A 27,099-nucleotide genomic window follows, 5' to 3' on the forward strand; every position below is an offset into this window, starting at 1 on the left:
ATAAAATTTTCCAATTTCTCTCTAAACCTTTTTAAGAGCTTAAACAAATAATTTAGTCTATCAAAGTGTTTTTGTACGGTTATTGGTAACGGAGAAAATTCAAAAAAATGTTTATTTTAAAATTCCCATGTTATCCTTATGGAGAATATTGTAAAATGTTGTAGTTCATTTGTTTATGGATATATTTTGATCAAACTTGGCAAATTGATTTATTTAATACTAAGCTATTACTACCTATTTTATTAAAAAACACACTTTATTAGTTTCCTTGTAGCAGCAAACCTAGGTACTCGTGAAACCTAATGTTTTATTTAAATGGATTTAATTACAAATTAAGACAATGGAAATCTGCTTAGTCTGCAGGTTTGCTGTGGGGGGAGTATTTGTGTCACACGGTGGAAACTTAAATAACTGTTAGCTTAACTTAACAACTTAAATCATCAAAGGTAAGGTAATAAAATCAATTTCTCGTGGTGATCAATTTATTATTACAAAATTAATAAACAGCAACAATAAAAAGGAAATTTTACTTTAAACAGTAATAAGACGATTAAAATCCAACAAATTAAGACGTCTAATCCATCTAGTTAAAATAAATAACAGAAAATGCAAAACATTCAGATTCTACAAAATTGTTAAATAAAAACTATATAATACAAAATTTATAGCTAATTAGATACAAAATATTATATCACAAATCAAATAAATTTTACATCAATCAAAATTTGATTCTCGGTGCAAAATATGGCAACAACATCGGGCGATATTCTACTAAGTTTACAAACAGTTCTCACTTGTAACTCGACCAACAACAATTACACTGTCTCGTGGTAGTAAAAAATAAACCTAGCATCAGTTACCCAGTCTTATCATATTATGATTATACTAAATATATATGTACACTGTACATGTGGAACTATGTACACAAGATGCAACCATGTTCCGAAGGGCACCAGAGCAAAATACCTGAGCTACGTAGAAAAGTTGCTGCTTTGGGTCTCAGGTGTAAGGGGCCAAAGAGAAGCGAGAAACAATACATAAATAATGGCGATTAGAACCACAAATCATAATATCCAAGTATCAGACTCAATTTAAAAAAAAATGTGGAAATATTCTTAATTTCACATAGCATACTGTTATAAAACATATACTTATCTCAATGATAAACTACTTATTAGCTCAAGAATTACATGATAATTACAGCAAAGAATAAACAAGAGCTTGTTAATGGTGGGAATAACATGGTAACAACACAATTTCCCTGACTATAAATTTAAATTAAAAATTCTTGATTGTCACAGGTAAAGTTATCTTAACCTGTATATTATACTGAAATCATATCGGTCTATTCGATCAAGTGTAACATCTAGAGAGAACAAAAATATCGAGATTTTATTTTTAGTGTGGATTAATGGCAAACAAATTGAGTTGGCAAGGAAATAAAATCATAGAAAACCACCAACTCCCACCATTTAAGAAGATATCCTAAACAATGTTGTAACTATTGATTGCTTATCTAGCACTCTAACAGTTTTATTTATGCTATCCTAAAAGTCCATACAAGCCATAAATGTTAACATCAATTTTAATTTTACCAACATTGATCTAAAAAAATAGGGATTTTGAACTGTGCTATAAAATTTATCTGCTGATTAAAAAATATTCTTTCTCTCACAAAGGCAAAGAGTTACGGTGGAAATTCTGCTAAGCTTACAACGTGTCATAGCTCTCTCTATCTAAAATCACACCTAACTATCATGGTAAATTCATCGAGGTAATACATTCTTGTAGGCAGTAACTAGTTCTAATACACACACATTTTGACAAAACAACATACTGAATGCTTTACTCTAATTTGTAAAAAGTATTGTCTGGAAGTAAGATTATGCATTATGTAGAACTAACAATACACTATTACGTTTTCTCAGAAGTGAAATATGTAAGGAAATACTCTTATTTAAAGGTTTTGATTATAATCAAATGTCCGTCTCACAAAAATTGTACGACAAATCCATGGATTATTAATGATACTGGAGAATTTACTACATTACTCCATTCCTTATATTGTTATAATGCCTCTAAAGATGCAACCTGTTATGTATTTATTCTGTGCACTAATATGTTGTATAAAATTTATTTTTAGCCTTTGGTGAAAAATCTACCCATGCAGCACATTTAATCATGCAAGTTAAAAATTACAAACAATATATTGTCATTTGTCAAATTGTATTCAGTTTTAGCAATGGGGAAAGATTGTAAATTTACTAAATGTATACGTTCATGTTATACTTACTAACTGTATGAGTACTATTTCTAATCATTCTTAACCCTCCAAGTGTCCATAGTTTAGGCCTTAATGTCCACCTATTTTTGGCGCATTTGCAAGGTTTTATTAAAACGGATCTGAGAAGCTTAAAACAATGTTAATTCTAATGTTCTATATACCATTTTGTTTGGAAAATCATGGGCTTCAATATTATATATAAAACATAAGGAACATTAAAAAAAAAAAATGTTTAGGTAAAAAAAAATATAATTTCGAAAATTTTCAAAAAAAAATAAGTTCGCGCTCAATGAAATTGTATAAATTATAGGCCTATAAATATTTGAAAATAGCCACTTTGTTCTAAATTTTATGAGGATTACAAATATATAATAATATAAGGAAGTAGATTTGCAAATAAATAAGTTACGGGCAAAAAACAGATTTCAGTACATAGCGTTTAGCTAAGAATGCATAGCCTAACCATAGCTAGGAATCTGGCTGATTTACATCAATATCACTACCTACTTCTTCAGGATCATCAACCAGCACTTCAAAACCACTTAAATCTTCTTATAATGCAACACGTATATCACTACTTTTGATTTTTAACACTAAAACAATGATAAACGTAATAAAACACATCAGTCATCGGTCCGAGTAACCTAGCTGTTTACAAATACACGCACGTCAGCTGTCTGCTACAATTACGATCGGCTCAGAGAACGTACAGCGCTGAGACAGACCTCTGGAGAAAGCTTAGAATATTACGGAAAGAACGATACCTAACTCGATCCAGTTCAATCCGATTCAGTCAGTCATAGAGCCTTCGCCGTAAACGATGTCTGCGTGTCGAAAAATCGACAAGTAACACTACACAATGTGTGCTGCTTGTCGAATTTTCGTCAAGTAACACTGGGAGGGTTAATAACAGTTGTAGAGACTACTTAATTGTATATTTCATCAATAGAGTGTAAAGTGACTCTTTTTGACCCGAGCTCAAGTTTTACGGCGTAGGTTGGAAAATGAGCGAGGGCTGAGAAGACACTTTATGCCTGTGTGATGAACTATATTTTTTTGTAATATTACACCATTATTTAAGCAAACTAATTCACAAAATTAAATATGTTTTATGTAAAGATAACGTCTCAAAACAACTATTAATTTCTTTTCAATTTTGCTAACGCAAATAATCAGCTGTTTAGAAAGTGTTTCAATCATTTTTGTCAATTACGATTGTGTTAGTATACCTTATACTATCAATTTGTCGAACTGTTGACAAGAATGCAACTTTAAGCTACAACCGATTAAAACAATCAACACATGCCATTGCTTGGAATCAGAGTTAAAACAGCAAATTTTTACTCCCTAGGGAGAAACAAATCAACGGGTCTTTCCAACACAGTACAAGTTGAACACTTGTTTATGATAATTACCATACTTTTACCCTACTTAAAAAATGCTTATTCATGTTGATGGTAGATTTAAGTTGAGTAACAGTAAACAAAATAAACAAATAATTCTGGAAAATGTGTTGATACTTTGATTTGCAGTCTGTAAAAACTTGTTATAGGTAATGTAGGCAGATAGAATGAATTCAACTGAAAAACTGATGGCAACATGAACAGTCAAGTGTTCAGTGAACACTATGGTAAACTTGGTAACTTTAAGACAAGTTACAGAGGTAAAATTTAAAACGGGAAGACTGGCACACACTCATTATCATTCCATACGTTTAAAGTAAGGAAGCAATAATACTAAGCAGTACACAAAACTTATAAATTTCAAAGTTGTGGATTGAAATTGTATTTTCAGTATTATGTTTTGAGTGCAGTATCGATCCACAACTAACTTGCATTGTAAACTTTTGTGTGCTTTCTGTGGCCTGGAACACATTGTTTGCTAAGTTATGCAAGTTAGCTGAGTATCCATTGGTTCTTAACACATTATTCCTAAGCCAAGTGCTCTTTAAAAAAAAAAACTTTAAATAATCATTTGACTAATACTGTATGGGGACTAATATCCGTCAGTAGTTCCAACACCAATACCAGCTAACAGGTTCTTTAAAACTCATATTAGTCGATGTTGCAGTTCTGAGGTTATTACAACTAATTTTAATCAAAAAATAAAATAAAACATGCCTAATTTAAATGAGGAATAAATATATGGTCCTGAATTAGGTAACCTAAATAATTTAACTTTTAAGAAAGCCAGTCTAAACCAAAATCTTAGTAAATTACATACATGTCTAATCTTTCGAACCACTCATTTCTCTGTGTTAACTTTAGTTCTATTTTATTTTAACTTATGCTGGACTTAACAAGCCGTGGAAATGATTGCCTTCCAAGACTAACCATACTGAATGGCAAATGGTTTTTAACGACACGTCTGCAAAGCAAAACCTTGAGAAAACAGTGGAATCGCCACAAATGTTATTCTCAAACTTACGACCCAAAGATTCCTTTATCCTATTTTTATGAAAATCAGAGCAAGTTTCTCTATATTCTAATATTCAGAAGTTCTGTTGCCGTTTTCGTTTTTGGTCCATAGCATCCAGGATAGGTTGCCGTTTGGTCTGGTAACGTCTTCGCAACTCATCGATTTCTCTCTCCATCTCTGAGTCTAAACTTGTCATTCTTTGCTGCAGTTCGTCATAGCTCAGGAACTTTAACTGTGAACAGGTTATACATAGAATCAACATATGTGATTCATTGAAAATAACAATAGAGCTGATTTAACTCGTTATGACAGAAACTAATTCATCGTTAAATTAAGATTTAAAAGAATTACAGTCAGATAACTCAGCAGTTTTTAAAGTAAAAAAAATTAATAATTTAAAACTAAGGTGGATCTTCCTAGTTTTAAAAGCATAAAATTAGCCTATATTTTGTTTAAGTTTGACCTGATCTATAACTTGACACAATCATGTCTACATCAAAAAATCGTAATGAAAAAGACCGACATGCTATTGCTTATGATCTGGAGACGGCTCGCCCAGTCCAGTTTGCCATCCGTAGCCGGCCAATCTAGTTCCGTGAGATTTTAATTTTTATGGTTATTGCGGTTCATTATAATGTTAAAATAAAACGTAATGGTTATTCCAAGTACTGTATTTGTCTCGATAAATCGCAAATTAATTGATATCTTTGAATTTCTTTAAATAGAAAACATTCTATAGTAAAGTAGTTATTGTTTTCCTACTGAAAACAAAATATATTTAGGCCAAAAACAACTTTGGATAACCTGAGGGCTTGTATAATCGGGAGAGTACTGAATCAACTCCTTTACACTTACAAATTCAAAATCTCCGTCTACAAACGCTGAATGGAACTTAGGTTGGTTCTCTTGTGTTGGAACCATGATGCTGTTGCCGCCTCCGATGGCTACCAACACTCTCTGTCTCTCTTCAACACCAACCCCCACACCCTCGTGGTTCTGCTGAATCAGAATCAAACTACATTAGTATAACTGACACCATAAAACAATCTAAAAAATGTAAAAACACATCTTTTAAGGGATAGCATTCAGCTACATCACTAAGAAAATACACAATATAAGGTCACAAAACACTACTGAAATTTAGTCATAAACAAGACTTTTATGAAGTAGGTTGAAGAAAAATCAATTCTTTATTAATCTAACGTCTAAAAAATATTATATTAGTACAAACGATCTGAGATATCAGTGTTATTTTTTGTTACCACCATTATGTATCTATTCTAAATATAAATAGGCTCTAAATATTTTAGTAACCTAACTAAATCCAACACACAGACACAGACCAAGACACAGATTACCAACCCTAACTACTATGGAACACCACTAAATTACAACCTAAAACTGTTAAAATTACCAATGCAGATTTCAAAACAAACCTGGTTGTTCTGCTGGGTGTTCTGTACATTGGAGTTGAGGTCCGGAGTAATCGTGGTGTGGTGGTTGGCCATATTGGTTACAGGAGCCTGTCCATTGCCCTGCAAAAGGAAACAAATTCTAAAATAATAATAAAAAAAATACAATTATTTGTGTGAACTATATTTAGTGTTATAATTAAATTTACTCGTGGGGCAAAAGTTTGGTGATTTCTCAAAGGGAATAGAGCGGAATACAAGCAGAAGGAAAGATATTTTAATCTATTCTTCTGAGTATAACAATGTGGGATGGAATTAGCTAATGATTGAGAATAGCTTGAGTGCAAGGGAATTTCTAAGAAAAGGGATTGGACAGAGATGGATGAGATATGATAAAGAGAGGTTGACTGTGGGACAATGAGAAAAGAGTAAGAAAATAACAAATAATGGACAAAGAGGAATTGTGAAGTCTTAGATAAATAGGCCTAGTCGACGCCCAGACCAGGGAATAACCGGAACAGAAGTTAAATTTATGTATTTAATTGCCCTCTTCTACAAATAATGCCATTAGTGAAAAACTCTTAATCTTGCAAGCTTTCTATAAAAACACGTGCACATTTACAGTTATAGAAAAAAATGTAAAAAAAGAATAGCAAATCACTCACTTTTATACTCTCAGCTTCCTTCTTGTCAAAATGATCTAGAAAGAGTGGTCTGTATTTTTTCCCAGATTCCCCTGGTCCCGTGTCATGCCCTGAAAGAGATAAAAATTTTATAATTTCGTAATTACTCGTAAATAGAGAGGAAACAGGAAGAAAAACTACAATAGGTCTGGGAAGTAGACAAATAACATAGGGGAACTTTAGGGTCATTAAACTCTAATTTAAATTCTCAAGTCATTAAATTGGTAGGAACTTATTACAGATTTCGACAGTTTTCTATTGTTATGGTAGAAATGGTGAAACATATCGTACTTAACTCGTCCAAAACGTATTTACTGGACTCCTTTGATAATTCCGCACTCAACTTCGTCTCTCGCGGGAACCACACTCGTCTGTTAATCACATATTTTCTGGGCTAGTAACGTAATATACTACTGTTCATTGTTTATTAATCAAGCAAAATTTTAAGGTAAAAAAATTTTACAGTGTACAGCTGATTCATTTTTGCCTTAGGGATGAAAAGTACTACTTTTGCCCCAAAAGCATCTGGAAACAAGCTGGTTTAGTGGTAGAACGTAAGGCTTCGGTCTCTGAGGCCATAGGTTTAAATCCTCCACCAATGTCTTTTGTTGTATAATAATGCCATGGCCCTCTAGTAGCCAGGAGTAATGTGTTAAGTGGTTTTTGGCTGGAGCCTAGCATCCATGTGAAGGAAGGATATAAAAAAGCCTCTGGTGAATATTTTGAACAGCTTTCCTTCAGTGTGACAAACAAATCAATCACTGTTGGACCCCTGAGTTTCACTTATCTAACATGTTTGCTTACTTTTCATGGTAGACTCGTCCTCAGGGTCGCTGTTGATCACCATAGTGCCCAACTCCTCGGCCAGCTGAGAGCTGACCAGTGTTCTGTCAGGTACCAACGTGCCACTGTCCACTTCACTGTAGTTTACCATTGTCTTGTTGTGCACCTCGTCCTCATCCTAGCCACCACAAACACAAATTTGTTACTATTTACTATGCAGATAGTATAACATATTTTTATAAAACATATTAGTTAAATAAACCTGTAAAATACCATAAAATAATAGTTGTATATAACTATGACAGGTTTTAAAAACGTAATCAAGATTTATATTTAAAATACAATAAACCCTCATTAGGAATGGCGATTTCAGATACATTAAAAAAATACCGCAATTGACAATGTAAAAATTATTGGAAGAGATGATCTAAATGACTAGACATTTACTTAAGTATCTCAAGTCAATGGTTAAACCTAGCCTAACAAACAATTATCTTCTTACTTAGGATTTGGTACACCCAAACTTCTCTTGGCCATATAAAGTTTTCTCTAGATGCTTTAAGCAGGCAAATGCTAACAATGTTGTTGAACAGTAACATACCGACTCCATGTGGTTCTGTTTGGACACAGCCGCGTTTGTAGAGTTGTTCCGACAGCTCTGGTTCTCTCTGATCTCCCGAGCCTCGGCTATCATCTGGCTCAGTATCGTTGGTTGTTTGGCAGCTCCTGCAACAAGGAACATAGAGTAAGAAGAGTATGGCTGTTTTGGCATTGGTTAAACTGAACCATCGAGGCGATGCAGTTGAGTAAACTTATTGTATCAGTACTTGATAATTGCACTGTTTGGTAAAAGAGTTACAGCATTGACAGTTTCAGAAGAGCATGCATTAAGTATACTTCCGCAAAACTTCAACATCTGGTGGTTACAGTCATTACAGAAATTCGGTAATTCATTACTTTCTTTCAGAGCATTAAAGGCATTTCCATTTATTAATTATTGACTTGTCTACTGACTCGATAATTGTAAACAGTTCTGTTAGAGCTATCCAAACTTTCAACCAGCACAGTCAGTAATACAATAGCTTGCAAATTGACAAACAGTATTGTTCTGTCTTTTTTTTTGTCCTAGGCCGCTAGGCACGAGCCTGGAATTGTTTTTCACATTACTTCAGTAGGGGTTACGGCAATATCACTTAGATAAAATCCATTGGTGATTTGGCGGGGTTTGAACCCGGGACCCCAGGAACCGGAGTCCTGCGCTCCAACCACTAGACCAGCTTGCTCCCTCATTGTTCTATGACTTACAACCTAGTTATAATCAACAGTTGCAAACCAACCTATAAACTCGTGATGCAGCATTTCACTGGCAGTCGCTCTTTCCTCGGGATTTTTGACAAGACATCGGCTGACAAAGTCTATAAACTCTGGCGACCACTGATCGGGCTCTCGGAACGATGGAGGTGGTTTGGTGGGGATCATGAAGATGGCTCTCATAGGGTGAATGTCTCCGTAGGGTGGTTTGCCTTCCGCCATTTCTAGCGCTGTGATCCCTATAAGTAGAATGTAGAAGGTTACAAACGGGTTGTACACAGAAAACAACCATGAAATAAAACTAGTGAAGCTAGACACAGAATACAAAATTATTGTAAACGAGAGTGAGATAAATTATTTCCAAGCCACAGTAGAAACACATAACGAAGGTGTCTCTTAGTAAATCCTTGATATGGTACAGGTGTTCAAATGGCCTTAATTAGATTAATAGATTTTTTATGTTAAGTTTTACCATTTGAACAGAATAATAGACAAAGAAATTAACTTTATTTCCTACAAAAAAACTATAATGAAACAATTGATAAACATTGAAGGAAACGTGGAGAGGAGGAGGAGACAGCCTTCCACGTGATATTTATGTGCCCAGCCCTACAAGGTCTACGTATGAGATCCCTTGGCCTATCGACTGGAGATCAAAGGGAAGAACAGGTTACCTCATGGTTCACCAAGGACCTGGGATTTGACGGAGAATGAGGACCTGTGAATAAGGGTGCACAATAAGCTGTTCCAGCTGCGTTGCAATCCCATGGTCACTTGTAAGCCTGGCCCTCTTAAAAAAAGGGACTTAAAATGTTAACTTAAAGACTTCTAGCTGTACGGTTAATTCAACCAGTTTACCAGGCCATAATCCTTTTGATTTTATACCTGGTAAAGCCAGCAATGAACAGACAGTTTTTTTGCTGAACCAAAACTAAAAAAATTACAATCAATGTCATTACAGTAGCCAACTTATAATAGTATTGTTTCTAACAACTTTTGTTGACTAATTGTATAATATCTTTGTGGCTACAAAACAGAACTACAAACCTAAGCTCCACATATCTGCCACACAATCGTAGCCGATCTCCTGGATAACTTCTGGCGCCATCCAGAACGGAGTTCCTATCACAGTGTTACGTTTGGCCATCGTGTCCTGCAAACAATCATATTTAATAAACGAAGCAAATAATTGTGACACAGTGCTACATTTGGCTTGTGTTTTTTTCAAAAATAATATATCAATGGGATAACTGAACAACCAGGATACATGATTGGTTATGCTAAAAACTGTTTTCAGCTTTGATTATACAAAATTAACAACGTAAAATTTATTCTTATTTATTTATAGTTTGGTGTTTTTACTGTTTTTCTGAATAACTAAAAGCTACTTGAACTATTTTGTGCACATTTAAACATTTTAATAAATCTGACACTCTCTTATTAGCTTGTCAACAACTCTTATCATGTGTGGGAGCAAATATTTTTTTTATTGGAAAAATTGCAAAAGAAGTTATAACTTTTGAACCGTAATTTTTACAGCATTTAGGGTTACAACATTTCGTTTAGAGTTAAGAGGAATGTAACATGCTAAATTTCAATAACTATTGTTTAGGGCGTTACAGTTTTTGGAGTTTTAATGAAAAAATCAAAAATTTAAAAAAAAATATAAACAATAGTTTATCCATATTCTATGTATAGGGGAGTAAGTAAACATGATAATATATAAATTACTAGAAAAAACACTATTTTTTTTTTTGCTACATTAAAAATCTGGAAGAACTGTAATAGGGAAACATTATAACTATTGCCGCATGAGAACTGTTGATGGTCACACAAAACTTTAGCACGAGACTACACTAAACATTACAATACAACATTACAGTCGGGTGATTTACCGTTAATTGTCCTGCCACACCAAAGTCAGCCAGTTTAGCGTGGCCCTCCGTGTTGAGCAGAATGTTGCCCGCCTTGATGTCGCGATGTATCTTTCTCCTCAGGTGTAGATACTCCAAACCCTTGAGCGTGTCGCAGAGTATCGTTGCAATCTCCTCCTCTGACAGTGTCTTCTTCCGAAGTCTCATGATGTCTGACACTGAGCCCGCACCACAGTACTCCATCACGATCTGGAATGTCATAAGTTAACATAGAGTAGATATGACCTAGAGTCATTGAGTAAAATATTTAGATCTGAAGACGCTCAATTTAATATGGCGCCTTAAATCGGTTTATTTCATTGAAAATTACCAATGTACCTGGGTAGCTGGGTGGTTACAGGAATTGTCTTAACTTAACGATCAAAAGGTTGAAGGTTAAAAACCTTGAGAAGAACCACAAAGTGTTTGATGGCTTTAAACTGGATCCAATGACTCTTAATACCATTGGGCTTTAATAAATGGATGGAGCTACTTGGAAGTCAAGTATTGTGGATATATAAGGCATGCACTGTGAATGCCATATTCCCTGGTGTGGATTAAGGTACTGGTGAGTAATATCCGCAGTACTATCCTGATTATTAGACCAAATCGTAAATTACAAGGCAAAAATGTGGTTCGGATTCCACTATAAACTGTAGGTTCCTTAGCTGCCATTGGTTGTATGGGCTAATTATTAACAGTCCTGTCTAAGGAACATGTCGGCCTTAGTCAGTAACAAGTTTGCAAGATCTACACTCATCTCCATTCATACTTGGCTTAAAATACCTTATGGTCGACATTTCAATTTAAAGTATTCAAGTATTAGATGATCGTCTAGGCTTAGAAAACATGTGATATTAGCCATGAACAAAGCTACTCAAGGCATTTAACTCGATTCTACTCTTGTCCTTCACTCATAAGTACGGCAAGTTTCTCCCCGTCTCAATTGAGTAATATGGCTACCATTAAAGTGTTTATCAGACATCATAACAAATACATTTAAAAAATCCACTAACTACAGTACCGGTACACAATTTTAACCTTAGACCCTAATAAAATCATTCATGCCTCTAAAACTTATCACCACACTACTAAGGTAAGAGTTCATCTGTCCTAAGTTCAAATCCTGTAAATCACCATTGGAATTTAGTTACGTGATAATGACAAGACCTGGAAATTCAGAGCCCATCTAATCTGTGTCCATCTGTTCAGAAAGAAAAACAAAAAGTATATGTATTTGTATATTCTGTACTAAAGAGGGAACCTTCCTTGAATTGGATAACTCCTCACAAACAACAATATCCATACATGGACAAAAGCATACTTGAATACTTTTAACTGGAATGGCGACCATACAAAGGTAGGTGTGCCAAGTATGAGATGAGTGCAAGATCTTGTAGAATTGTTACTGACTAAGGCCGACATGTTCCTTATATCTTTTACATACAACAATTTCACTAACTCACCCAGAGATCAGTGTTTTTGAAGTAGGAGCCATAGTACTTGACAACATATGGACTGTCACACTGCTGCATGATGGAGATCTCCTTTATAATCTCCTGCAGGTCAGTGTCCACAGGCACCTGTTTGATGGCCAACACCTGGCCCGACTCCTTGTGCAGGGCTTTGTACACACTGCCATATGATCTGCACACAACAGTTCAATAAACTGTATGGATTAATTTTAGACCCAAAGTTGCATTTTGATGCTCAATGTCAATAATGTAAGTGTCACAGTCTTATGTGTTTGAACTGTTGACTTGGTGTATTTTTAATGTATTGTATTGGTGTGTTTCAAGGTTTACTTTTTCATACATCTAAGTACAAAGTAATAATTGTTTACACCAAGTTAACAATTTGAAAGTGCAGATAAATAAGGTATTTTCATAACCCGGACAGATATTAGCTATTTTCAATGACAGCTGATAACAAAGAAAATAATTGGTTTATCAAGCTGAAATTTAGAGCAAGAGAAAAACTATCAGCTGATTTTCCCTTGCTTTAAATCAGTCCCCCTACTACACACAATAGTGCTTCCTTACAATTTAATGTTTATAATTTAAATCAGCTGTTTTCATTGTTGAACAATCTAACTGCAAACAGAAAGAGGCATTATTACATAGTGATCAAAATTCAAAAGTGTCATTCTGAACTTGTCCCAAAAGTTATTTTACTTCTCACAGTTTGACATAGAATCAAAATAATACTCTTAGGGTGAACCTCTGTTACAATTTATTGACTCTGGACACTAAGATAGACATCCCATATTTTGTAAAAATAAGCTTAAGCCAGTTTTGTTTTCTTTACCTCAAAAAGCAAAGTGTTGAATAATTTTCGGAAGTTTGTTAGATTTAAATTCTACTTATTTTTTCATGTTAGTATGATAGTTAAGAGTTAGGCCTACCATTTTACTATGATATAGCATTGTTAAACTAAGAGTGTTTAAAAGAAATATTATGGTATTTGAAAGCAGCACACTGTGTCATTGGCGTAGTGAATATTTTTCTTTTAAAAATCTAAAACAGTCATAGCTTTCATATAAGAATAGAACATTTAGTTAACAGTAGAGTATCAATAGCCACAACTATAACATGAAACTTAAATTTAAAAATTTTTGAACTCAAATTGTTTTTCTCTTTTACATATTTTGATTTGTTGTTTTATGGTTCAAAATAAAAAATATTTGATTTTTTCATTGATACAGTTAGATACACATTTTAAATTAAATATGATTTAAGATACAGAAAATAATTTCACTTACCCTTCTCCTAATTTACAGATAATATCAAACACTTCTTCCGGTTGTCTTGTGAGACTCTCTTCCGATAATTTTTTGAGCTCACTGAAACAAAATGGAAACTATATAACAACAATTATCAGAGGGAATGGTTGCTTGAATGAATACCTACCTAAATTTGCTAACAAGTGTTTTAAACCAAAGAGGTTATGATAAAGTGATTATGTGATAAAGTGATTATGACATTTAACACAAGTCTAGCACAGCTTGTTGCAAAAGTTCCTGCTAGTGGTGATTGATTCTTCTCTCTTAGTTGAATATGAGTTTACATTCAACTCTTGGGACACATGCCTTAACCTGTTTTGTCAGTGCAAATGTCAATCATACCTTGTTAAATATCTTATGTACCGATACCGAAGCTACACATTACGGGTACTTGAAGGGGCCTTAGTTTATCTAAATCAAATTAAAATCTTCCGGATGGTTATGCTATGTTAATGCACAAGGGGGATAACAAATCTGGTAATAAATTGTTTGTAAATGGCTAAACTTGCTCAGTGATCATTTGTTCAACATTGTGCATCCATGGTTAATCAAGCATATTTTTGATTAAGATCCAACACTTTCATCACTGTAGATGACAATAATACAATACATGATACATTGTAATACAGGGATAAAATACATTTAATGGAAGATTAGGTACAGTTGGTGTATTGAAATCAAGAGAGAATCAGAGTTTTCAAAACAACTTGGTTGATGACTAGATGACTTCCCTGTCAACTACACAGCTTAATGACGTATTGGTGATTCCCTATTCACGACTGTTTCTCTCTGGTTCACATTTTCCACACATACATCATTCAATCTTATATGTTTACATGTTCTTATTTGTTGTTTGTTACTAATAAAAATGTGGGATAAATACAGATTTTGCCCAACAATTATAATTATAAAAATTGAAACAAAGGAACAAAAGCAACTTTCTGCTTATATGAGGGGAATAATCAATGTAATTGTATAAATGTCTTTATTTGATTGGTGATTAAATACAAAAGCTAAAGTGTGATTTAATGTACTAATGATTTTTTATGTAAACTTCTTGTCTCTTCTTTATACAAAGTACACATCTTAATTATTTACTTGTTCTGTATGTATACTTTATGTTATTAATGAATCTCTCAGTCTAGGTTGGTTTTCAACACTGTATTGTTAATTCTGTAAAAATTTTACAACAAAATTTGATTTTATAGACAAGATTAATAAGATATTTGTTAGTATAACTTTCAAATTACCAATTTTTATTTTACACAAAGTGTGTTAGGTTAGACTATTGGGGGTCTTGGATTTTATGTGTTGGTTTTATAAATGGCGGTTCATATTCATTTAAAGAAAAATATAATACAGTAAACCTTCGATAGTTCGACTCTCAATAGTTCGACACTTCCTGTTGTTCGACACGGGCTGAGCTATTTTGTCAAGTGATATTTAATGGTTACTACTGTGGTGTACGCTGACTTGAACATTAATTTGTAATTTATTGTTGACTTGAGACTTAACTAATGAACAGGGAAATTGTTAAGCTTTTAAGTATTTAATAAATTTGGGTGATTTCTATATTGTTCTTTCTTCCTGTATATTAAACTACATTTACTCCCTATAGTTCGACATTTCGATAGTTCAACATCCCTTAAGTCCACTAGTATCGAACTATCGAGGTTCTACTGTATTTTCTTTTTGCAAATTAGAAGAAAAATATTTAATTCTCGCTGTACTATCAACATTGATTAGCTCTACAATAAAAAGTAAATTAAGCTACACAAAAATTGAACTTAAATCTTCTACCATTTACCACCTATCTTAGCTACACATGGTAAGCAAAACCTCTAAATTTTCAAACGTTTATCCATTTTTGATGTTATGATCCTTAGACTGGAGACTTAATTTGCAGAAAACAAATGTAAATAATACTTTAACCAAAAAGCATGATGATTAATGAGTTATTTAACTTTAAGACATAGTCTCAGTACGAACCAGGTGTCAGAATGATGTTGCGGGAACGACGCCGTCATCAGTCTTTTCAGCCGTCGAGCCCGGCAAGTTTGGCAGTTGATGGTGGGCATTGACGGCCCAAACACTCCACCGTTCTTGAACACTAAAGTATTCTCCATCGCGCACACTTCACACGACACTACACTGTTAACTACCTCCAATCCATCACTGTGCTCCTCCGATAGTTTACTTTGACGTTAAGTTTATTTACAAGTTCAGTATTTTATAGTTTCTTGTATTTATAATCAAATTTTCATCAAAGCAATTGCATTATCATGACATCTATAAATTATATTAATGATGACGTTTATATAACGTGGAACAACCTTAATAAACTGTGAGTGTGAATTTACACTAGCCTTTTGGCAATTTTTATTCAGATAAAAAATATTATAGATTAATATTTCACATAATTGAAACCAACACATCCCATTAACCCTTTGAGCTCCTGGCTTTTATTGATTTAATTATGCCTACATTAACCTGATGAAAGCATAATTTGTGAATTGAGAGAATGATTTAAAGATCAGGACATTGTCACTGAGGTATGGGGTAGAAGTATGAGATGGGCAAAGAACAACTCTTTACCAAAGAAAGTACTGGTGAACAACCCAGAAGGAATAAGACGCCTTGGTAGACCGAAACTGAGATGTTGGGACCAAGTAGAAAAGGACATAAGAAAACTGGGAAGAAGGGTAAGATGAAGAGATGTATGGAGACAGTGTGTTCGGGAGGCCAAGTGTCATTTAGGGTACTAGTGGCCACAGCAGTAAGTAAGTAAGAAAGTACTAGTAAGAATCACTATGGTTAAGGTAGCAAAATGGTAGATTTGCGGTGCAACTCAAAGAATTCACCCCTCCTGCCAAATTCTACTTGAGCCTTCCACAGTTTATTTTAGGTGGGCCTTTCCCAACAAGCTCTGCCAGCTAGACTGGTGAACTCATAGGTTACACACTGACTTGCCTAGACAGAGTTTAAACCCTTGATCTACCCTAAGTGTGTCTAACAGGGTTGCCAACCTCTCAAGCCTATTGGCCCACAACAATAAAACTGGTGTACCCGCAGTACAAGTATGATCTGGTTGATTTTTATGTTGAAATACATTTCAGGTATGTGTGTCAACAGTTTTGTTGAATTATGCTTACATAGATAGTTTGTTATAAATGTAACTGAAGTTAAGTACTGAAAGTGAAATGTCTATTAACACGTTCCCTACCGACTGACAATCCTTTGTAACTGAGGGATGAGTATAGTTGGTAGCTAATATGTTAATAATATTTTTCACAGGCCATCGTTTATTAATGGTATTCTTTAGGGACTCAAAGGATAAAAATAAAAACACTGAATAGCAATCACACAAAATTTGCTTGATTGCTATGCTTATTGTGGAGTAGGCAAAAGCTCTATGACTGGAAAATGGAAATGAGGCCTTTTTTTGTAACTGTCAAAGGGATATTGATCAATTAACTAGAAAATTTTCTCTGAAATATGCAACAATAAAGGCTGCCACAACAAAATTGTATATACTAAATTAATTTAAAAATGTATGATAATTCTTTAAAAAATGAATTCTCTTTGCGAAAAACACTCTTCACATTTACTATTCTCTAACAGGAAACTGAATGTGAGGGATTTAAAAATGCAAATAGCCATGTAGAGGGAAGGGGGTCTCATCATTGTGAGACAAGGGGCCTACAGCCCATTGTTTTGTTGTGTTGCTTCATGACAATGCAAAAAGTCACTTTTAACTCATAAAACAATCTGATGAAGCTGTTAAATCAAAACAATAATTATACAATTATATTTTCTGTAAACTACAAAATGACATTAGGATAATTAATTGCTGTGATTGTTATTGTCAATTTAATAAAACGTGTACAATGATACAACTTGTATTAGGCCTAATGATCCTTAGGCGAAATGTATTTTTAAAACAAATTAAACAACCTATATAAATGTGGATAGTGTTCGGAAGTTGACAGGCTGGGTATTCCATAGACTAGAGTCAACGTCAAATCAAGCATTTAGCTAGGCTAATTCTTACTTTTTCTTACAATGTCTGAAATTTAAAAAAATTGTTCAAAAAGAATTTATTTCTTCATAAAAAGCGGGAAATAATGATAAAATTGGACACAATCAAACCAATGAAACTGGTTAGGACTTAAGGGTTTAGATATTTAAATACAACTTAATTGTAACTGCATTACAAACTCAAAAACCATAGTACTAAATACTCAGCGCCAATTGATTGAATCTTATCCTTGGACAAATTAAATGTTTGCAAATAAAGGGACACACAGTTAGTATGAACTTGATGCAGATGCGAGTGACAAAAATAGTGTGACATTCTGCCAAGACTCTGCGTCAGAGACACCGACTGGCCTCCGCTTGAGCTAACATTGACTCTCAAAACACTGGACAAAGACAGCCATCATCTGACTGCCGACAACATCCACCACACCAGATCTCATCAACTGATTTAAACTTAGCATAAAAAACTTCCACTAAAAAGCAACATGTTCCAAATAAAGTCCCTGTATGAATTAGATCGCAATTCAAAGGTAGTTTGGGGGTTTAAAGTTACGGTATTATCAAATACACGTTTCAAGGGTATGTAGACAAATCTGGGAAAAATCCAAAATAAGAACTTTGGATGGAATTCATAACACAATGGAAGCAAACCAAAATGATAAATGGGAATATAGTACGAGCAAAAATATTCAAAGTTATGCTAAATTTGGTGAGTGGTAAAATAATAGCTGATAAAATATTGACTTGTTTGGTTTATATACATTTAAACACTGATTTTTTTGCTTTGTGAAAGATCCTTTATATTTTTTCTCATTATTGTATAAATTAACACTCACAAAAAACAGATTACACTTAGATGCCATATTTTTTACATTGGAACATTCATTAAGCAAACCAGCAGGTTCTGAAAATTATCAGACTCAGTAATTAATGTTGTTTTTGTTAACTCTTTACAAAATACCCAATAGATGGATAATTCAATTAGGACCCCCTTAAGTTCTGTACAGTCATTATCTGAGACTAACAACCAAAAATCATGAAATTTGTTGAACGATTTATCATAAGATTATACTATCAGTTTTGTAAAAATAAGGCAAAGCTTTGGGTAGTATTTTGAAGAAGAAAAACAAGAATTCCAATGGAATGAGTTACACTGCTGCTAACATTGAGGCTCGAAGGGCATTTCTGACACCTGTCTTAGATTTGGGGTTGTAAGCCTAAATCCCAAAAGTATTGAAAATTCCATCTTGCACAATCTTTCAGTCTTCAAAAGGCTGCTATCTCAATTTGAAAGAAAACACTTTTATAAAGGAAGATTTTTCCAATTTTTATTTAGTTGTGTGGTATTGAAAAGTGAATACCTATAGCAAAACATGATTAAATTGAACGAACAGTCTTGTGAGGTTTAGGCCTACTGAATTTACTTTGATGATAGCTTGCAATGTAACAATTCTTAATTTAACTGTCAATCTGCATGAATATTTAATGTTGAGATACCGTATCCTAGAGTGTACCAAAATAAATAATTTCATGAAATGAAGTATTAAAATATTCTCTGCTCTTAAAAATATGTCATTCAACAAAATACCAACTATTTTCCAAATATAGCTACAAACCATTTTAAACTATATTTTATAAAGAAAAAAACTGACGGAACTGTTTGACTGGGAAATAGTTATTTTATCAAATTGGAACAAGAAAAATATTAAATAAATTTGTTGTTTCAATTTTTGAATTCAGTTACATATTGAAATTGGAGGTCAAATTAGGAAAAACAACTCATCCATTTTTATTGACTACAAATAATAGTATGTAAAATTCAAGTAAAATCTCCTGAAACCCTTAAAGTTAATCTCATTAAATATACCCTTTTGTTTACTTTCCAAAATAAAACTGACACCTTCTAAAAATAAGGTGTAAACGAGGTAATGTAAAAAAATATAGCAAAATAGTAAATCTTTAATGTAGTACCTAATCAAACAAAAATTGATTTCCCATAAACTTTCCTCATAATTTCAAAATTTAATCGGCAGCGTTTACCAAGCAAGACAATATGATTGCATTGCATATTCAAAGTTAAGGAAGCTAAAAACACCACCATGAATGAAAGTGAAACTGGAGGCAGGTTGAGGGGGGGGGGCAGGGAGTTTAAAACATTAACAAGGACACTGTAGGGCAAGTCAGTGACTGAAGGGGGGTGAATAATGACTGAAGGAGAAGGGGAAGGGGGTGGATTGGCAAAGGGTTACACTTTCACTGTAATGCTGATACAGCGACTGCCTCCCCCTTGCTAAACCAGGTCACTGGTGCCTAATATCTGACAATTTTGTACAATTGGACAGGTTTATTTTATTTTTTGGGAATGAATAAAATGCTCATTATCGTCAATCACCCCTAGAAAATCATATAATAGATAATTTTTAAAAGACAGTAGACTGACAGTGTTGAGTTTTATCTTAAAAATAAACAGATCTAAAAGCGCCAAGATTGGTTTAGCGTTTTTGGTCCATTGAAAATTCTGTATGAAATTGTTTCACACCCACCGTTTAATTAACAAGTTTCAATTGTACCGCTTATTTTGGGAAAAGTATGTTTTTGTTAATTGAGGTGGTGAAAACGTATTTAGCTAACTCCTACGATATAAAAGATACGCTACGTTTACTTATAAGTGTTTATACTTTAAAAAAATTATTATTAATATTTTAAGTTAATAGGTAAGGATCTTACAGCTCAGGGTACTGTAATTGACAGAAATAGTATTGTAATATTAATGTCACATAAGAGATACAAATTACACAAATGCTTTGATTTCGATAAGGCCTCTATACCTACATCTCATTAAGTAAGTTTCAAAGTAAGTCAACAATTGTAATCATTTGTATACAATAACGTTCTGCCAGGCCAGTTGATGTATTGGTTGGTTGGTTTCCCTTCCCGGACATGGCTATCACATTATTGATAACAATTGATAGTGGGTTGTTATTCCTCATTTCCAGTTGAGTTGCTGACAACTGACCCTATATGTAACCAGCTTGCATTCACATTCACACACATTTTGCTTAAAAAGTCTTTGGAAACCTACCCAAAAAGTAAGATGAATCTCTAAAGTATAAAGTAAAACTAAAATTAAAATTTGCAATAGTGTTTAAAAAAGAGATATTCATTAATGGTCTTAAAATGTCGCAAGGATATGACTGACCCAAATAGTGGTGCATCAAAGTAAGAATTTTTAAGTTGGCCAAAGACAACAGAAACTACTCCAAAAAATAATTTAACTCAACAATTAGCTATTAAATCAATCAATTATTTAAGACAGGACACAACTATGTGCGTATTTTAACCCAAATATGAATGAAGGATGAGTGACGCGATCTTGTAGTCTTGTTAGTGACTTAAGGCCGACATATTCCTTAGACACAGCTGTTAATAGCCTATACAGCCAATGGCAACTAAGGGACCTACAGTTTATAGTGGAATCCAAATCACATTTTTGCCTTGTAATTAACGAATTAGTTTAATTATCAGGATAGTACTGCTGAAAGTCGTAGTACTAGTGCTACTAGTGCCGACAATCTACACCAGGGAGCATCGCATCCACAGTGCATCCCTATGAATATCCACAATTACGTTATGTCAGCACGCGATTAAAAATGTTACATATTTATTTATATCAGTAATGTTATACCTTGGTCTAACGTAGTCAAATATAGCCAAACTTTGAAGACAATGACTAAACACAAGCTACAATATCCATATAGACATTTTTATCTGTCTGTTCAACATTAGCTAGCCACTATCAGTCAGGTCAACCATCCTTATCAACATTCTGTTTGGCTGGAGTTTCAACATTGTCAACAGATTTAGTGTGTAAGCCCACAGTGAAAACACCAACTATTTTGTGAAGGAATATAATTGAAACACATTATTGTAAATTAAACCTTATTTTAAATTGAAAACTTTGAAAGCCTATTAATAGTTTTAGGAAAAAATACTTTTACATGCTTGGGAGAATACGTATTATTTTTTGACGTAAACTTACTATGTGCCTAGATGTTTGTACCTAACTTTAAATTTGCTAAATATCCCATGGTACCTCTTAGAGAAGCAAACAGGCTTCAAACTCATACCATTACTAACAGCCAGCCAACGGTAGTACAAGGATCCTGTAGGCCTACTTGCCAACTAGATTGTTTAGATGATTTTACGTATTTTACCAGTGGCAAGAACTTAAAAATCTAATTATTGAAGAACTATTGTTACCTTTCGCCTTTGTTCTTGCAGAAATAGTGGGAATCTAACACAACTGCAAGAACAAAGGCTAAAGGTAATTGTTCAGTAATTAGTTTGCTTAAAGTGAAATTAGTTGATAAGTGTGATCCATAAACTACTATGAAAGGGATTTACACGTTTTTCAAAATTTATTGGTAATCTGGGGGCTATCATACCTTGTTTATTTATTTATTTCCCAACGGTTTGCACCAGTTTACAAAAATGGATACAATATTATAAGATGGCAAAATTCATGCAACAGTTGTGTTAATGTTTCAAATTTTTAAATGATTAGTGTCAAACTAAAACAAGTGAGTAGATCTACACATAATATCAAATTTGTTTAAAAATGTAATTCTTGAATATGTCTTTTAAAGTTTATTTTTAATTAATTTACGTAACTGAATTATTTTACAGTTATTTTAATCGGGAGCACAATTTACGTGGCTCTAGTCAGTGGCAGTGATATCAGCCAGATAATCTAAGAACATCTCAATTTCAATGGACAGTTTGGTTGCCATGACAACAAGAGCGACAGCCTATCAAGAACTGTCTCTCAGTAACTTTTAACATTGAATGTCACCGTCACCATGCCGCCACTCGCCACTACATGGATAATCACTTAGATTTTATACAGAAATTCTTTGCAATAAAAAACAACTGTAAAGATTTGTACTGTGGCTGATAGGATGTAAGTTTAAATTGATTTAATGAAAGAAGTTTTTGATTTGCTTACATTTTAAAATTGTAGGCCTAAAGACTAGTGTAAAGAACAAATTATTTTAGATTGTTATTAAATCGAGTTATTTCATTCATAAAACTAATTAGTTCACAGTAATGATTTTTATAAAATTACCTACTTAATTTCTGAATTTTACTTTTAAAGGACACTATTAATTAAGAATGCATTAAATAATTAAATAAAAAATGAATCTGCATGTGTTTTGTCAAACGTTGTACTGTATCAGGAACACCAGCGATTTTACAACATTAAGTTTGTTGAGAAATTGTTTTTGCAAACGTAAGCTCTGGAATTTTAATAAACAACCACCAAAAGAAAAGTCGCACACCAATAGATCTGGTGCATTTGAGCGGATACATTGCAATAACACATTTGAACAGGGATGAAAAAATCATATATTTAGAAACTATATATGTCTACAACGCAAGTATGCCATGCGGACCATATTGCTGCCTTTTGCACAGCTACTAAAACCCACAATTTCCCCTCAGACTTATGATTGTAGGGTTATTGTTTTTAAGTGACTGAAAAAATCTCTAGTAATATTTACTGGTCAAAAACAATGCTATCGTCGGATTAACCAAGTAAGAAACACACAACACGATAACCACAGAAACGCTCAAATCCCCGACACCGAATTTCCACTATCACTGAACGCACCACAAAACACCACACACCTCACAGAACACAGTACACCACAGACCACAGCATACACTGACTGAGACTGGCTACTGTGACTATGACTGTGTGGTGTGAGCCGTGTGATGCCCGATAGCCGATGTACGGAAATAACCGCTCGGTGATGTAAGCTTTCCTGTGACCAGAACACCCGCACAGACGACACTAATCAGCTGATCGCAGATATTAAACAATTAGTTGGGTGTATACTGAAGCAGGAGAAATAGACCGCACGAAATTGGACGGTAGAAATTGCATTCGATGTACCGGTATGTTCAATAAATATTTGTCAAGAAAAAGAGAAAAATAGTCGACTGCCAACCACGGTAGTAGGGCGTGAGTGATGATCAAGAAGTTTTTTCGTCAGACTCTTAATTGAGGGCTACTCCCAAGAGGATTAAAACTCAACATTGAAATGAGTACGGTATTTTAAGCCAATGAATGAAGATGAGTGGAGGATGAGTGAAGCGATCTTGTAGTCTTGTTAGTGACTAAGGCCGACATATTCCTGAGACACAGCTGTTAATTAATAACCTATACAGCCAATGGCAACTTAGGGACCTACAGTACAGTGGAATCCGAACCACATTTTTGCATTGGTATTAACGAATTGGGCTAATTATCAGGAAAGTACTACGAATAATCGTAGTACTCACTAGTGCGGACGTTGATCCACACCAGGTAGTAATAGAGGTAGTACAGTTGTACAGTGTGTGAAAAAAATCTGAATACAAGACCGTATTAGTGCGGTTTATCAACAGGTTAAACGAAGTGTATAGGCCTATTAATTGTACAACGAAAAAAGTAAGCTGCAATAAGCCCAAATGGATCTTAAAGAGTTGCTGAATTATCACCATAGATGGGTAGACAAAATTTAGACCCTTACGAAACAAGTTATAAACTGGCAAAACTAGTAGGCCCTACTACAGTATCATGTATGCATGAAAATATAAGTTGTATGGTTATGCAACAATTTCAACATAACTGATACTACAAATAAAAAAATCGTATTAATAATATCAACAAGAATCATTGTTTACAGGATGGAAAATCATTCCCTGGTTGAACGAAATACCGAGTCTCTACGCACTGCGCCGTCACGGCCGTCACGGACGTCACGGCCGGCCTTTTCCAAAAGTCGTTCCCATGTAATGTAATGGAGGTGCGCGCACTAGGACGGCACGGCCGTCACCGACGCCACCGCCGCCACCGACGTCTGTCAGAAAGTTCGGAGGAGCGAATCTCAGGACAATTCCGCGGCGTCCGTGACGTCCGTGCTGTCCCAGTGCGCGCACCCCACGGCACGGAAATTTGTATCATGTCTAGAAAGACTCTCCTCTAGGTTTCGAAGTAGACATTCGAACTTTTCATGGGTCATCCTAAAGTACTAGACAAATTTGTAATCGTCCTCTACAAGATCGGGGAATAATGTGTGAAATTCATCAAAACCTAGTCGTTTTCTATTTATATTATGTATACAAAATCTCGCTTTCCTCTTCCTCTTCCTCTCCTCTTCCTCTTCTCCTAAAATTAATCCAACTACCACCACGTCTACGTCGATATCCATAGCTCCCACACTCTCACTGCTCACAGCAAAACAACTCAATTGCAAAATACATCAGTCCAAAATGCTGTGACGGCCGTGACGGCCGGCCGTGCCGTCGCAGTGCGCGCACCCCCCCTGAAAAAGGCGGTGACGGCGGTGACGGCCGTGACGGCGCAGTGCGCGCGTACCTTCTAACACTAACGGAAGCTGCGAGATCACAGGAGCTCGTTTTACGACTGTGTTAACTATTTTAGATTGACAGCCAACATACGGACGTAGGCTAGAACGAAACTAAACTATAATTTATTAGTATATCTCAGCAATAATTATGAACAATAGAGTGAAAAACATGTCATACAATTTGTAGTTTTGGGTTCCCACTTCTGGATGATTAATATAGGCTATGTATCCCGTGTCATCAGTCAATATATTTACTTGTTTCTTAAATAATGTTAATACTTTTCATTAAAATGGCAACCATGCAAAATTTCGCAAATATTGTAGATTCATTGCGTGATAAAAATGCAAAATATAACATCTATTGGTCAAAATATAGGGTTTCAGGTATATAGAAAAGACATTACAATGCATTACGGACAAAATAGGCCAGTCGATGAACTATTTAGGTAATTTAAACATTGTACTGATGGAATAAAAAAAGAAAAGAACAGGCCTACATAACAAAATACCAAGAAACACTAAGATTATAAAGCCTACACCATATACCCCTTTTATGTTCCAGTTCGTATCGTACGAGTAAAACCTACTTGTTTATACAGTAAATAGATATCTTTTAGGAGGTCAAACGGATAGGCGTCACTGTTAATGCATTTCGGTGCGTTAATGCATTAATAATGCATTTAGATAGATAGATAGATACATCGATGGTTATTGTAGCGCTATATTTAACTCAGTCAACTTTTCTGACTTGTTTGTATACTACCAATTAACTCATCTTCAAACGAAAAACTCTCCCTAACATAACATCGGTAAAATAATTGTTTGAATACCAATTAAAAGCACTGTCTCCAAATACATCTATTTGAATCGTACGTTTATAAATGTTCACCGCAAACTGTCAACATAACGAGCAGTTTTAGTCCATCAGTTTGTTTCCCCCCAACTTTGACTTCAACTCAAGTGTATGATGTGAGTTCTGCTTTGCCAAATTCTTCTCCACTTGAAGTTCACAACAATTCGTACGATTACGATTGATCTATTTTAGAAAAAAAAATAATGAGGCAAAATTATTGTAATGAAAATGGAATCAAATTATATTTGATTTGACATTATATTATTCCGGGGTTAACCTGTCGGGCCTGATAATACTCGTTCTGATTAAGTTTGACAAAAAGTTAAATTTCGGAATGCGAATCTGAGTAATTAAATCTCTTGGGATTGCCATTATCGTAATGGTCAACAGCAGACATTTAAAATAAAATATAGTTAGCGATTGTTTTGCAAGCAACTGTTCAACGTCATTGTGTCATTAATGTATCATAAATGGCGTCATCAATGGCGTCATTTGTAACGTCAAATGCAATGTCCCAGCTCATATCAGAGAGGACGTACAGTACTGTATCGGCTTATTGTCGTAACAGCCTTATCTTCGTCCTCGCTACATTCTGTAGTTAAGAGTATTTGCTATACCAGGTGATCAGCTGATCATTATATTGTTATACCAGCTGATAATTATATTGTTATACCAGCTGATAATTGTATTGATATACCAGCTGATCATTATTGTGTCATGATTGTTTATGTTTTGATTGTACAGTTTTGTTTTGTGTTTACATTTTCAATAAAATGAGTTCATTAAAATAAATAGAATCTGTTCATTTATTAAAATCTCAACAGTATTGTATGCTCCGGATTTGTAGGGGCATGTAGTGAACATATCTGTTTTCTCAACAAGACTTCGGCGTCAACCACGTCACCATACTAAATCCCATGCGTAGTCTATGTTCAACTACTAATGTAACTTCAAAATAAGGGCAAAACATCAGCAGAGAATATGATCTGGAAACCCACTTGACAACGAAAAAGGAAAAACATGTCCGACATGGACCGCGAAAACCTAAATAAAAGTTCATGTTTTATATCTTAGTTTAGCTAGATTTTAACGTTATCTCCTGCACTCGACCACATTTCTTTGCCACATCGCTCAGAGTGTAAATGTCAACTCCAAGTAAAGTGAGATGTGTGAGGTATAGCCATATATGGACGTCTCTATACTAACA

The 27,099-nt window shown here is 34.3% G+C and overlaps 1 protein-coding gene across 7 annotated transcripts in view; it reads right to left on the reverse strand.

Moving 5' to 3' along the window:
* Positions 1-477: 477 nt before the first annotated feature.
* The window catches only part of LOC128988912 (serine/threonine-protein kinase 3-like), a 44,387-nt gene continuing 17,765 nt past the window's right edge, over positions 478-27,099 (reverse strand). Inside the window, exons 1-13 of one of the 7 annotated variants that reach the window (XM_054410689.1) lie at positions 23,186-23,338; positions 15,576-15,875; positions 13,566-13,646; positions 12,271-12,451; positions 10,787-11,014; positions 9,939-10,044; positions 8,918-9,130; positions 8,182-8,306; positions 7,602-7,758; positions 6,780-6,868; positions 6,139-6,237; positions 5,558-5,698; positions 478-4,934 (exon numbers count right to left, since the gene is read on the reverse strand). In XM_054410689.1, coding sequence (XP_054266664.1) covers positions 4,776-4,934; positions 5,558-5,698; positions 6,139-6,237; positions 6,780-6,868; positions 7,602-7,758; positions 8,182-8,306; positions 8,918-9,130; positions 9,939-10,044; positions 10,787-11,014; positions 12,271-12,451; positions 13,566-13,646; positions 15,576-15,712 — 1,716 coding nt within the window. In that variant the 5' untranslated portion in view covers positions 15,713-15,875; positions 23,186-23,338 and the 3' untranslated portion in view covers positions 478-4,775. Of the gene's footprint in view, positions 4,935-5,557; positions 5,702-6,138; positions 6,238-6,779; positions 6,869-7,601; positions 7,759-8,181; positions 8,307-8,917; positions 9,131-9,938; positions 10,045-10,786; positions 11,015-12,270; positions 12,452-13,565; positions 13,647-15,575; positions 15,929-23,185; positions 23,339-27,099 lie in introns of those variants that run through there. The other 6 variants (XM_054410684.1, XM_054410685.1, XM_054410686.1 and 3 more) reach the window with 6 other exon arrangements.

This window comes from Macrosteles quadrilineatus, unplaced genomic scaffold (assembly GCF_028750875.1).
Source record: "Macrosteles quadrilineatus isolate MER2022 unplaced genomic scaffold, UCM_ALF_1.0 Scaffold_3__2_contigs__length_128488019, whole genome shotgun sequence".
Taxonomy (NCBI): Eukaryota; Metazoa; Arthropoda; class Insecta; order Hemiptera; family Cicadellidae; genus Macrosteles; species Macrosteles quadrilineatus.